The sequence below is a fragment of the Oryzias latipes genome, chromosome 3, assembly GCF_002234675.1.
Source record: "Oryzias latipes chromosome 3, ASM223467v1".
Classification (NCBI taxonomy): domain Eukaryota; kingdom Metazoa; phylum Chordata; class Actinopteri; order Beloniformes; family Adrianichthyidae; genus Oryzias; species Oryzias latipes.
Window position 1 is genome coordinate 10,951,115 of NC_019861.2, and position 13,396 is coordinate 10,964,510.

The 13,396-nt window shown below is 39.8% G+C and overlaps 1 protein-coding gene across 1 annotated transcript; it reads right to left on the minus strand.

Moving 5' to 3' along the window:
- Positions 1–649: 649 nt before the first annotated feature.
- On the minus strand, positions 650–2,756 carry LOC111946776. Its single transcript, XM_023951052.1, has 6 exons — positions 2,675–2,756; positions 2,570–2,587; positions 1,869–1,951; positions 1,610–1,789; positions 1,175–1,337; positions 650–1,038 (listed from the first exon to the last, which is right to left on the minus strand). Exons 1-6 carry the CDS (start codon positions 2,754–2,756, stop codon positions 803–805), a joined length of 762 nt encoding a protein of 253 aa, XP_023806820.1. The 3' UTR covers positions 650–802.
- Between the last annotated feature and the right edge of the window lie 10,640 nt (positions 2,757–13,396).

Here is a 13,396-nt window from a genome sequence, read left to right on the forward strand (position 1 = left end):
GGTCTAAAACTGCTCAAGAGGGAGGAGTCAAGCCTGGGTATGTAAGGAGAGGAAGGACGACAGCTTTCTTAAAGTCAGGGACTCAGGGACTTGACCAGACAGCAAGGGTGAGTGAATTATTGACAGGACACGGGGACCGATGGACGCACGCAGCCGCGCGTGACAGAAGACGGGAATTCACAGTTTCAGGCTGTTACAAACTCTGTGATAGAACAGACTATAAGAACCGAATAGTGGCGCAGATTTTTCCAAGCACTGGGTCAACTGGGTGGCTGGTGGTGATGCCTGTTCCCTTTGGCTGGCCGTTGATCCTTGGCCTTCGATGATGGGCTGCTCCACTGTGAAGGATTGGGAATCTCACCCAACTGCTTTTAAAGGAGACGCTGAGCAAGGACACCGGACCTGTACAGGCCATCGGCTGGTGCCCCCACAAACTTCCCCTTCAGGCACTGCCTTCTTTATTTATGCATTTTAGTTTTTTAGAAAAAAATGGTTGTATTTTTTTCATCTCTTCCTGACCGGATGGTTATATCCACTCAGCAACAGATGAAGAAGTTTCTTCAATGTCGGCCTGTGGGAGTGAAGCAAAACATTTTTCCAGGAATGATGTCGTGGCTCCCTCAGAGAAATAAAGGCAGAGGAGCCAAGGTGAGAGTATTCTTGTTTATATTTCAAGAACATGGCACATCAACTGCTCCACGTAAGGCCACATCAGCATATGTCATCCTCTCTCTCGACAACTCACATGTCCTGTGACACTTCCTTTTAACCATAAGCCCCTCCTACTGGGCATTGCTCTTCATTAGTCCAACAAAAGTTTTACATTGTTCTGCAAAAACATAAATAAAATAAACAATCCACTCAGAGAAACAGTCTGTTTTGTACAGAGGAATCCCATTAATGTCAAACGATGCGTCACATGACCCGGTGTTTCAGTGACTACTTCCGGGTAAACAAGCGGATCTAAAGATGGCGTCGTGTGAGCTTTGTGTAACGTGAGCATAAACAGTCGGCAACCCAGTGTGCACCCAGGGCTACCTGCAGGGGAACAGGGACGGAGAGAAAAAGGTAAGTATAAGTAAATAAATGACGTGATTGCGGGTCCATGTGTGTGCGTCAATGAGCACGTGGGTGTGTATGTGTGTGTGCAAACGTAGCACCAAATTCCAAATACCTTGCAATCTATGAGAAAGAAGAATAACAGGATGAAGCTGACAGATGCAGGGAACACAAGTTGTGCTGGTCTCTATCAGGATGTTCTCCATTTTGATATCGTGATGGAAGATTTCCTTTTCTTCCAGCTTTTTAGCAGCTTTAACTAGCTGTTTGAGAATGATCTGAGGAAGACAGAAGATACAGAACACTGAGAAAAACACATGGAAGAAGACCTCCTCCTCAGAGGGAGAGATGGAAAACAAGGACCCACTGTGAGCAGGTGGTCATGCCTGAACCAGCCCACTTTGGTCTCTTCTTTCTCCAGCATGGCTTTTTAAATTCTGTAGTCGAAAAGACACTCGACTGGGGCTGGTCTTTCCATTCCCAAAATAAGAATGTCTTTGAGATCACAGTAGTCATATGGAGAAGTGGTTCCCACATCTCTGTCAGCCACCTTTGACATGATCAGAAGCTCTCTGGGGATCTGATTGCCATCATCATCCTGTAAAATGCCAGGGAAGTGTAAGATGAGGGTGTGAAGCTGCAGGTGAGACTTCAGGTGAGCACCAGGGACTGCATTTAAACTTGCTGGTTGTCTTAAGACCATATCTGCCGCGATATATTTGATCGCGACCTGTAAGACACAAACAGAGCTTTGGTGAGCAATTTCCTCCTGATATGATCCATCAAGACTTTCTGTACGTCACACTTACTGGGAAACGATCAGAAACACGCCAGCCAGCATAAACGGACCCGTAGCCTGCTTCTCCCAGCAGTCCCTGCTTCTCGTACTTTGCTGCAGAGACACACCAGAGAAGTTTAGTTATGACTGTGAGGAAAAGGTATTTCAACAGGTTTTTAATATTCTCCTTCACTTATTAAGAAACCTGACTATTATTTTCACCTTCAAATTGGTTTCTGTAGCTGCTCTTTTGTTCTGTCTCACTTTCTCTGGAAAGAGCAGACACACATTTGATAAACTGTTGCGAAAAAGTAACTCCAGAACAAAAGGATTAAATTTTCTTCTGGGGGGCAAAGATGAAGAGTTCTGTAAATTCATTAATGGTCGCAGTTTCCTCCCAGACAGTCAGAACAGCTTCAGAAGATTAGTTGAGGGTTTTAAGTGCATCTTATAAAGCGGAAAAATACTCCCAAAATAATGTAAATTATAACCTGGATTTTAAACTGTTGATTATATATAAAATAAGTAATACTTACAATTTTGTTTTTATCCTGAAAATGTCAAACGTAAAATTGAGGGTCTGACTTAGCGAGGTTTCTCAACATTTCATGGCGAAGCAACAAGTAAAAGACTCGTACACTGAAGATGTAAAAGTCATTGACGTTTCTTGGTTTTGTTCTGTTGCTGCTCCCAGCTTTGTAACTGAAAGCATCTGGTCTCTTGTTGACTTACCTGAGCTTTTGAAGAATCCTTAACAGTTGAGGAAATGTTATTTGCACAGCTCTAAATGTCCATGAAAACTCAGTTGTTGCTGTTGCATCAATACAGCCAACACACTCATCCAGGCGTCTGTGCTAGTCTGGAGCTCACACTCGTGACCTGTGGAAGAAGAAAAAAAGCCTTTGGGAGCTAAATCCATCTATCGAAATTACAGATGAAAGAAGGTGGAAGTTTAACAAAGTCACAAGTTTTGGTCCTTGAATCACAATTTTTTTCAGTTTAATACAAATAAAAACAGATTCTTTCATTTTTCAAGGCTTTCAAGTTGTGAATTTGAGCTATGTAAATAAAATTGAATTGAAATCATGTTTGTTGTTCAGTTATTGCTAATAAAGTTTGATAGGAGTCCATAATTTCATGATTTGCTCTGACTGACTTTATAAACAGTAGATATAATATTATCAATATGTGTCCTAAAGTTGGATTTTTAATCAAAACATCAAAGAAATAATGGACGACCAATACCAGACCAACACATCTTTATTGAAACTGAAACTAAAAGAAGGACAAATACTTTTTAAATTTATGTCACGAGCCACTAAATAAAACACTAACCAGGAACTGGGGCACTACGTCAATCCCATCAAAAGAGCAATGGACATCAACAATTAACGACATCTAACGGAAACAATAACATACAGACAGAGTGCAAGAGGCACAATTACACCATAAAGTGGAAAAAAGGGACACTCTACAACAAATAGACCCAAGAAGCACCTAGAATGACCTCTGTTTTGATTGTGGTTTGTTTTCATGTAACAACAACTAATAAAGTTTAAAAAAAAATAAAGAGAAAGAAACTAAAAGAAGACTTTCACGCTACAGTCACAGATTCTTGCTCAGAAGGAGAGGCGTATGGACTTCAAGGTCAGACCAGTGTGTGCTTGTGTGTGGGAACATGTATCTTCCACACACTTCCCTAAAGGGCAGCTTGTTTCGCCCCAAGCAATGGGCCATCCCCAAGCACCCAATGGAGCACTCCATACAATCCAAGCTGGATTGTAAGGAAGGAGGGGCATAAGGCGCAGGAAACGAGGTTGAAGGAAAATGTCACGACTAACTTGGCTTCAAAAAGATGGTCAATTGTTGATAAGCAACATTCTACTTTTGGGGAGAAGACCCATACCTAAGCGTGATTCCTGATGGGTACCCTGAAAAAAGAATAGGCCCCCTCACCTCTGAAGAGCAGCCCCTGTCTCCTCCCATGTAAACACGGAGAATAAGACCAGAAGAAAGTTTGAACGGGTGATCCTTCATAAAATGTCGTAACATATAGACAGGAAAGGAGAGTCATTGAGTGCTCAGCCCCTAAAATTAGCTTCTTGGCTGACCAGGGAAAAATATTTAACCATAATATTTTTTCTTGTTCAGCGTTGGGTCCAATGTCTTGCAGTCTATCATTTAAATCAAATTGGTTAACGGGGGTCATGATTGAAAACAGCATGAGTTTTCCTACTATAGAGCAAAGCAAAGTGTAACAAGCGGAAGAAGGTAATTACATTAAAAATCAATACCTTTATACATTTTTTAACACCTACATTCATTTCATTGAAAAAAATATTTTTTAACAAGATGCTTTATTTTTTTCCATATGGCTTAACCCAGGGCTGGGCAATTATTTTAACTTGTGGGCCACAATGGGTTCAAAAATTCAATAGAGGGGCAGGACCAGGAGCAGATGCATGGAGTGAGAATGATATAACATGGAATCTGGATGAAAACATTTGGATTGTAAATTATTTTCTAATAAATATTTATATATAAATATTCTAGAGTTTTCAGTTTAAAACTTTTGTTCGCATTTTAGATCAATTTTAACTGTGAAGCCCTTTGGTACCTTCACGGAGTTTTAAAATGCGTTATGAATTAAGTTTCATTCATTTCATGATCCTTTTAATAAAATAAATAACTTTATGAAATAAAATGATGACCAAATAACACTATGATTTTCAAAGACAAAAATTCAGGAAAAATGTACTGATACATTTAAAAAATAAATAATCGATCCTTTCCAGTCATAATCCTAATAAAATACTTTGAGGGCTGCAGCTCCTCAAATGTCTCACAGTTTGCGCAGCTGCGCTGTGTCCTGCACGTCTGTTTCTCACCCAGTAATAATAAAAAAAAAAGCTCATTTCTGTTTTCTTCAGCAGCTAAGCATATTTCTGCGTTACCTTTTCACCAGAACAAAGTTCCCTCGTTTATTGCAGGAGTTACGTTCTAAAAAGAAATCCACGGAGTCGGTTAAATTCAAGTTCATGGCAGTAAAACTCCTCACTGCCCACTTTCTACACTTTTCTCAGACAGACATGAATATTTTCACCCTTTTTTCTTGTTTAAATTCTCAAACCTTCAAAGAAATTAGATCCAGGATCTTAGAATGAAAACAAAGATCTGATCGATCGCAGATTTCTGATCTGAAGAGCTCCGCGTTTCTGTACAGGAAACACGGCACGGACTGAGGAGATTGATTGACAGGGTCGCCAGCCAATCAGGACACAGAACAGGATGCGCAGTTTAAAAAAGGAGCATGATCGCTCTAAAAGAATGAGCAAAACTGGGAAAGATGAACTGCGATGTAGAAAGGAAAAACTGTCTTCTGTTCTATGTGACAGATATTCTGAGGGTTTCAGATCAGGACACGACTACAGAAGGGTGGAATAAAATGTCATGTCTTGATCGTGTGGCCAGATTAAAAAAAAAAAAATGGGTCTCTGATATTGTTCAGTGGGCCGGACCAAACATGGAGTTTGCCCACCCCTGGCTTAACCCCTTGATGCTTATTTATGCAAATATGCATCAAACCATTTTTGGGTCCAAAATTACTTAAATTCAGCATCTACTTGAAAGCAAAAGGTGATTGTTTTTTTTCCCCATAGCTACAAATAAATTCAGTTGTCAAGAGCTTAAAATATGATTTTTGGAGGTTTTTTTTTAATGCTTTTGCAACAAATATGAAGCCAGTTTTGAATGGGAATACTGACCACTGCAAAGCACCTTGTGAGACTGGACAGGAATGATGTCTAGAGGCCTTATGTGGACAAACAAGGTAGAGAAGCTTCATTAAATAGAAGCAACAAAAAAAAGGGTGATGAATCGAGGGCAAAAGATTGTTTGAGAAGAAAAGTGTGGTTTCACTGTGAACTCCCCAGTGGAACACACAAACAGAAAAGTGTGATCCTCCTCCCTGTAGGTGGACCCTACAGTAGTTGAGGATTCCTCAGAGACACGCTGCACTCTCCGGTCTGCACCTCTACACAGATGGATTCCAAGGGCTCCAGGATAATGAGTCCAAACTTACTTCAAAGCTCTGAAGAGCTGCTGGAACACCGACTTTGATGTGCTGTCTGCCACAGACGCCATGTCCAGAATGTTTTAAAGTTTGAAAACACACCTGCTATCCACAAATCCTTCCCATGATTTGTCAAACTCAAATCATGTGTTCATTACAGTCATTGCAATTTGTTTGACTATTAGAACTGACACACTAACACAGATACAGTTTAAGAATATTAAAACAGCAAAACATAAGAACTTCCGGTTCCGGGGTTAAGGCAGGACGCGTGGTCGCGGCTCTCTGCGGATACTATCTTCAAATTACTTAAGAAGTTGATTTTCTCCAAAAAGAGAGCTGACCATGCCCCCGAAGAAACCCCAGGAATATGAAGAGCTCAAAAAATCTCTTGACATTATTCAAGAAACGCTGAAAAGTTTTATGGATCAAGTGTCGGCTAAGCTAACACCGCTCTGGGATATGATGGAAGAGTTCCGAAGATTTCGGGCTCAAAACGAGCAGGGAGAAAACCGGGTCGAGATTCTGGAGAAAAGACTGGACGATGTGGAACAGCAAGTAAGGATGAATAATGTCATTCTCACTGGAGTACCAATCAAGCCTCGAGCGAAGCTGAATTCAGCAGGAGCTAGCACTGCTAATGCTAGCGCTAGCGTAGCTAGCAGTGCTAATACGGAGATCGACGCGTCGCTGGAGCAGCAAATACATTCATTTCTCACATCTAAAGGGATTTCCCTGGATCTCAATACCATCGAGACCTGCCACCTGCTCCCCAGGAGAAAGGAGACGGATAAACCAGCGATCCTCATCAGGTTTGTGAATCACAAACACAAGCTAGCTCTGATGAATCAACGCAAAAACCTGAAAGGTTCGGCTGCTTATCTGAACGACCATCTGACAAGAAGGAATGCTGAAATCTCAAAACATGCACGGCTTCTCAGGAAGCGTAAGCAGATTGAGAACACTTGGGTTAAAGGCTGCAGGATTTATGTCAAACCGCTCGGTCCAGAGGACCGCACCAAGGTTATGGTTGTGAACACCATGAAGGACTTTGAGAAGTGTTTGATCACGGTCGTCTGAATCAACGTGGAGTAATAAATCAAAGAGCCAAATAATTTCAAGAAATATGACACCTGGAATCTTCACTTTCTCCATAAGTCTGACGTCACCTGAATAACAGCAGAGAGTTCTGACCTGCAGACAATTTGACCTCAACTTTCACCGCAGCTGATATCAGCTGAAGAAGGATATGGACCTGAATCTAATGTCTGCAGACATAACATGGAAGAGAACTATTAACTGTTTTGAACCCAGAAGATCAGCTGTTATCAGTAAAAGAAGAAATACCAACCTTGGACAATCGACAGATTGTGGACCCTTTTAAATTTTTTTCCTTACAGCATTACCTTATTATAAAAAAAAAAAAAAAGAAAAAAAAAATTAAAAAAGTAAAACAAATGATTAATCACTTATTGAAAATTGTTAAATTGATTGACTTTTGATGATATTACTTCACTAGCTCCTAAAATTGATAAAATGATTCAAAAATCTTTCCTAATGTAGCATAATTTTGCACATGTTTTTAACTTTTGATACTTGATGAAATTTTGCTATGAAAACTCCTGAAACAGTGTTGTGTCTATTTTACTGGTATAGTATTATGTTTTAAAGCATATGAATGACTTTTAAAAGTAACATAATTTGCATATATTTCAGATGCTGCATTTGCCATGTTGATTTCTAAAGTTATTTTTGACGTAGTACTTAAGTAATTTCATCTTTGGCACGTGCTTTATTGATACCTTATGATTATTAATTCTGTCTGATAAAACCTAGGAACCGGATATTGATAAATCATGTAATAAAATGGTTATAGTATAACGGGGTGGGATTATATAAGTTCGCTTCTTTCCACTCCCTTTCAAGCAATTTTTATTAATTATGTCTAATTATCCTAAGTTTGATTAGTTACTGTATGAATGTATAACTGATGATTATATTGCTTTTGTGTGTATTACTCCTATTTGATTGCTTGAAATAAACCATTTCAAATCAAAATCAAATCAAAACGGCAACTTTTTACTAAAGGCCGAGTTTAACTGAAAGTAAATGGAACCAACATATTTCAATATGTAACCAACATTTTTAAAAATATTATACATGTTAAAGGCTTTTTTCCCATTTTTTTTAAAAAGTCAGTTTTCCTCAAAATCCAGAACGCCTAATAATTGCAATTGTGCTGTTGCAAATACGTGAATGATCCCGTTGATGGTCAGAGAGACCGTAGGTGCAAACTGGCAGCCACGCCTCTACCATCACCAAGTATGAATAAGGAGTGAATGAATAAGTGCAGAAAAATTCAATCCGTTATTATTATTAAATATGGTTGGGTGTTATTGTGAGCTCGGCTAAGGTGTCAGACTATGGAGGGTGTTTTATTTTTTTACTTGAATTAACGTAGGCACAGGAACATTTGTTTTAGCACTATCAATCTTAATTTAAACATGATACTAACAAGGTTGGGAGTTAGTATAGGGTTTTGGAGTTTATCAAAATATCTATTGAAGTTAGGTATTGTGAATATGCCAACAAAGCTAACGTGTCTAACATGACTGACGTGTAGCGTGTTACAAACAAGTTCTAGAGCAGGGGTTGGGAACCTATGGCTCGCGAGCCATATATGGCTCTTTTGATGGTCACATGTGGCTCGCAGACAAATCTTTAATTATACTTTTTTTTATCATTAGTCCAGTCCTTCTCGGGCGCGATGCGATGCCAGAGGCGCGCAGTAGTAGCGGTGCTTGGAGAGAAAAATCTGCGCCAGCGCTATAAGTTTACAATTATCTATAATTTCACAGAGTTTGTACCAACTGGAAACCTGTGAATTGCTGTGCCTAAAAGTGCGCGCTCCCGTCTCTGAGAAAGAGCGCGCAGTTGCGGGGACGGGATGTGTGAGGAAGAAAGCAGGGGGGTGGGGCTGAGGTGTTGTGGGGACAGGCAGCAGGTGAATCGCGCAGGGATTGTAAAAACGTAAAACCCGCTGCCCGTCACTCACTGCGGCGTGTGAGTGTGTTTGGCTCCCCGTCTGCATGTGAGCAGTCTTTGTCACATCTACAGAACATTCAGACCTAAGATCACGTTAAAGTCTCAACGCCTGCATGAAGCAGAAACTCACCACGTATCAACCAGACTAGACCATCAGCAAAACCACCACGAGAAATACTCATCATTTATTAGCAATAGCATAACAATGTTATTAAAAAGAATCCACAGACGTATTGTACTTTAAAAATGTTGAAATTAAATCAAATCCACACATTCACTTGTATATTTAGTTTTAAACATATTGTCGCGGACTGAGTTGGATGGCTGTTGGGCCGCGTTAAAAGTTCTGGAGTTCATTGACCGCATCAAGCAGAGATCTGATTGGCTCTCAGTTCTGTCGCTCAGCCTGTTGTTAGGTAGTTTGGACCAATGGGGTTCAGCTATGGGCCGAATAAGGGAAATGGGAGGGCTGACGCGGGAGCAGGTGAATATAAAGTTGGTAGAAGCGCTCTCTCTCGTCTCGTGTCGACAAGAGAGATTCAGGAGTTGCTGAATTAATTTTACGGCGTTTGTTGTGGTATACAGTAACCAGAATAAAGAACCTTAAAGAGGTTAAGTCTCCGTGCCTCAGTGTGGGAAAGGGACGCTACATTATTGTATGGCTCTTTCGAAATTACATTTAAAAATATGTGGCGTTTATGGCTCTCTTGGCCAAAAAGGTTCCCGACCCCTGTTCTAGAGGTTGGTGTGAACACACTAAAAAAAAAGTGTGACTGATGGACTTATCTCTGACTGTTTTGTCTCACTTAATGCACCTTATAGTTTGCAGCCCCTTATATATGACATTAATATGAAAACTGGCTATTCATTTATAATCCTTATAATCCAGTGTGCCCTACTGTTTGGAAAATATTGTACATCAAATTCTCCAACATTATAGTATTGTGAATACACTATCTTACTTTTTCAACTTAACAATTCATTCTTTCATATTTATGATGAAAGTTTCCTCAAATAGAAGTATAGTTGATTGGCAGATTTTCAGCTCTGGAATGACCTTGCTGGGCGTGTCCCAAAAGCTGCCAGTTTATCTGATCTACCAAAGAAAAGGTTTGATAGGGTCAAGTTCACAACTCCCTCTGGACGTCTTTTTAAATTTCTTGTATCTCACTACAAAATGGGGAAGAGGCAAATCCTGTGATATTATCTTCATGTATTAAAGGTTTCCTAATGTGTTAGGTGGATACCATCTATTGCGAGAACCAGTCATTTTTACTAAAACTGTAAATGTAAAAGGGTATTTCCTCAGTTTGATGTGTTGTTCTTAACCTCACAATATTATCATGAATTACTTTGTCATCACTAATTTAAAATGGAGCAAACTGTTTTGTAAATTCAAATACGCCACTTGTAGGTTTATTAGGAGCAGTTCATCAAAGAAATGCAAATTTAACACTATGAACTATTAATCATCCAATAATTAATTGATAGTATACTTAGCTGCGTCTTCCAGTTTCTCATTAAAATGTGTTATATACTGCCTTATGCAGTGCTCTGTAAGAGCATTTTAGCTAACTACTGGTCTTGATGAAAATTTTTAACAAACTTAATGCATTAAGTATTGCTCAGACATCATGTTTCATTGGAATCAATTAAAACTAGCTGTCCTTGTTTTTTCAGAAACTTTAGGACCTGGTAAATCCTTGGATTGCAGACCATGTTGTAGGTGAGGCCTTCTCATTCCTGGTCCTGGAGATCTACCACTCTGTTTTCCAGATCTCCAAGCTCTGCCAGCTGCTGATTAGCTCAATCAGATGTCTCCACATTCTGATTGAATGATTGAATTCTCCTCCATGTTGGTTTTGGTCCAGGTAATCAGCAGCAGGTAGTGCAGGGAGATTTGGAAAACAGGCAGGGTGGTAGATCTCCAGGACCAGGAACGAGTATCCCTGATATAGGGGATGTAAATCTCTGTTCCTCTGGATTCATGAGATTACTTAGAGACTATCCCAGTACGGTGAGTTTCACCGTCTCCTGCAGTGCTACTTCCGTCTCCCAAACTGACCCAGTTTGATGACTTGCTGTTAAGAGTGTAACGGGTTCAGTATGGTCCCTGATGCACAAGCAGGAGGACAAAACTCTTGCAACTCAGCGGTGGACAGGGCGTAGACAGCAGGAGTGCAACTCCCAGCACAGACCGCTCATTCCTACGACGGAGTTTTAGGGCCACGGTGAGGAAAAAAAATTCTGGCCAACGTGGCGAGATTAAAGTCGTCATGTCGACTTTAATCTCGTCATGACGAGAAAAAACTCGACACAAAGTTTCGAGAAAAAACTCGTCGTGTCGAGATAAAAGTCGAAATAAAGTTTCGAGATTAAAGTCGCAATGTTGCGCGAGAGCAGTGAAGCTGAGTCTTTCAGGAGTATTCAGTGTTATGGCTAATGTTAGTGAGCTAGTGGCTTTGTATTTAAGAGTTTACGACAGAGTTTTATGGCCACCAAAAAAAAGTAATTTTATTAGGAGATAAAAACTCGTAAATTTACGGGGAAAAAGTCATAGATTAACAAGGAGAAAACCCCGAAGTTGTCTGTTTATCGGAGCCTATCTTGAAGATGAAAGATGTGGAGCCTTTTGTGAAGCTTTATTTTCGGATTATAGGTTTAAAACAAAGAGATTCTGAACCTTTTGGCGACTCAAAATCAGATTATTGTTAGTGGAGCCGTCTTTCCGGGTATTTGTAAAATAAGGAGCTCAGAGACACGTTTGGGTGTAGAGGACCGCTGCAGCCTTTATTCTCCTTTTCATTCACATAACCTGAAGTTCATCTGTCACATTGCGTCACGAATCTGTCATCCGATCACCAATGCGGAAGTAAACAGTGTTACATACGCCCCCTCCTGCAGATGAAGCGACCCGTTTGATCATTAAAAAACAAAGATGAATGAAAATAGTCTGTTATATTAGCATTACAGCGTTGAAAAAGGCAAAAAGTGCTTCTCCTCCTCAGACGGAAGCATCACACAAACATAGAGATCTGGTCTTTGGAGGAGGAAGAAAGGATTCAAGCAAACAGCTGCAGGGACACCCGATGCCGGCTTCATCATTGGGCTGCAGAGTATGGAGGCAGAGATCCTGCAAACCAACCATCAATAAATAAAACTTTAATAACTTGTAAATCAAACAAATGAGCTTCCAGACATTTGGAACGTTATCAATAAACATTCAGCTCACCTTCAACTACGTTTAGTCGGTCTGATCTGCTGCTGCACGGCGTTCACCTGCTTCTCTGCATTCTCACTTCCACAATAATCTCGTAAATTTACGAGTTTTTTTCTCTCTCGCGCGCAACATTGCGACTTTAATCTCGAAACTTTATTTCGACTTTTATCTCGACAAGACGAGTTTTTTCTCGAAACTTTGTGTCGAGTTTTTTCTCGTCATGACGAGATTAAAGTCGACATGACGACTTTAATCTCGCCACGTTGGCCAGAATTTTTTTTCCTCACCGTGGCCCTAAAACTCCGTCGTACATTCCAACTCAGGGTTTACACAGAAAGTGTAACGAATGTAGCATTTCCCAAATGTAGAATTCCCCCAATGTAATGCACTCTCACACACAGTCACATACATTGCTAAACGGTAACAAAACAAAAAGAAAACATGTATTTAGTAATAAATAAAACGGCACTAATAAACTAAAACAGTACTACCAGTTGTTTAGAAAGTAACCAAATGGCAGAAACCAACTTTCAAAACAGCACAAGAAACATGGCATTAGTCTAACTGGCCCGAGCCACGAGCGCAGTTACTTCCTACAAACGACGAGATCAATCAATGAAAGTGCTATCAAAATTGGCGCTAAGAGAAGAACCACATGAAGATAGTTAAAAAAAATAAATGTAAACCATTCGACAGCCGATTCTTATCAATATTATCAAATTCGAACATTCTTAAGAAGCTAACATCACCTTTTCACTTTTATAACAGCTAACTCAAAATATCATGAGACCGCGGAAAATACAACTCACCAGCGCAGATGCTCAGTCCAAGTGAGGGGGGAGGGGCAGTTACCGCATGGTCGAGGGCGGGTGTCACACTAATTACCTTCCCTGCGCAACAGGTAGCAATGCGGATCTAACTAATTTAATGATCAAGAATTTAAGGATTGCTCTTCTGTTTGTTATAGTTGTGTATTTGATATTTGCAGTTGTGTTTTTTATTGCATACCTAAAAGTACGTCTTTGTCAAATGACATAATGTGCAATAAAGTTGATTTAAAAAAAAAAAGAATTGAAGGATTGACAATATAGAGAGAGAGAGAGAGAGAGAGAAATAAATGTAATTTAATTTATTAAATTACATTAATATATTAATGTAATTTAATTAATAATAATAATATATCTAAATGTATATATATCATGTGTTTTAACTCAAAATAAAT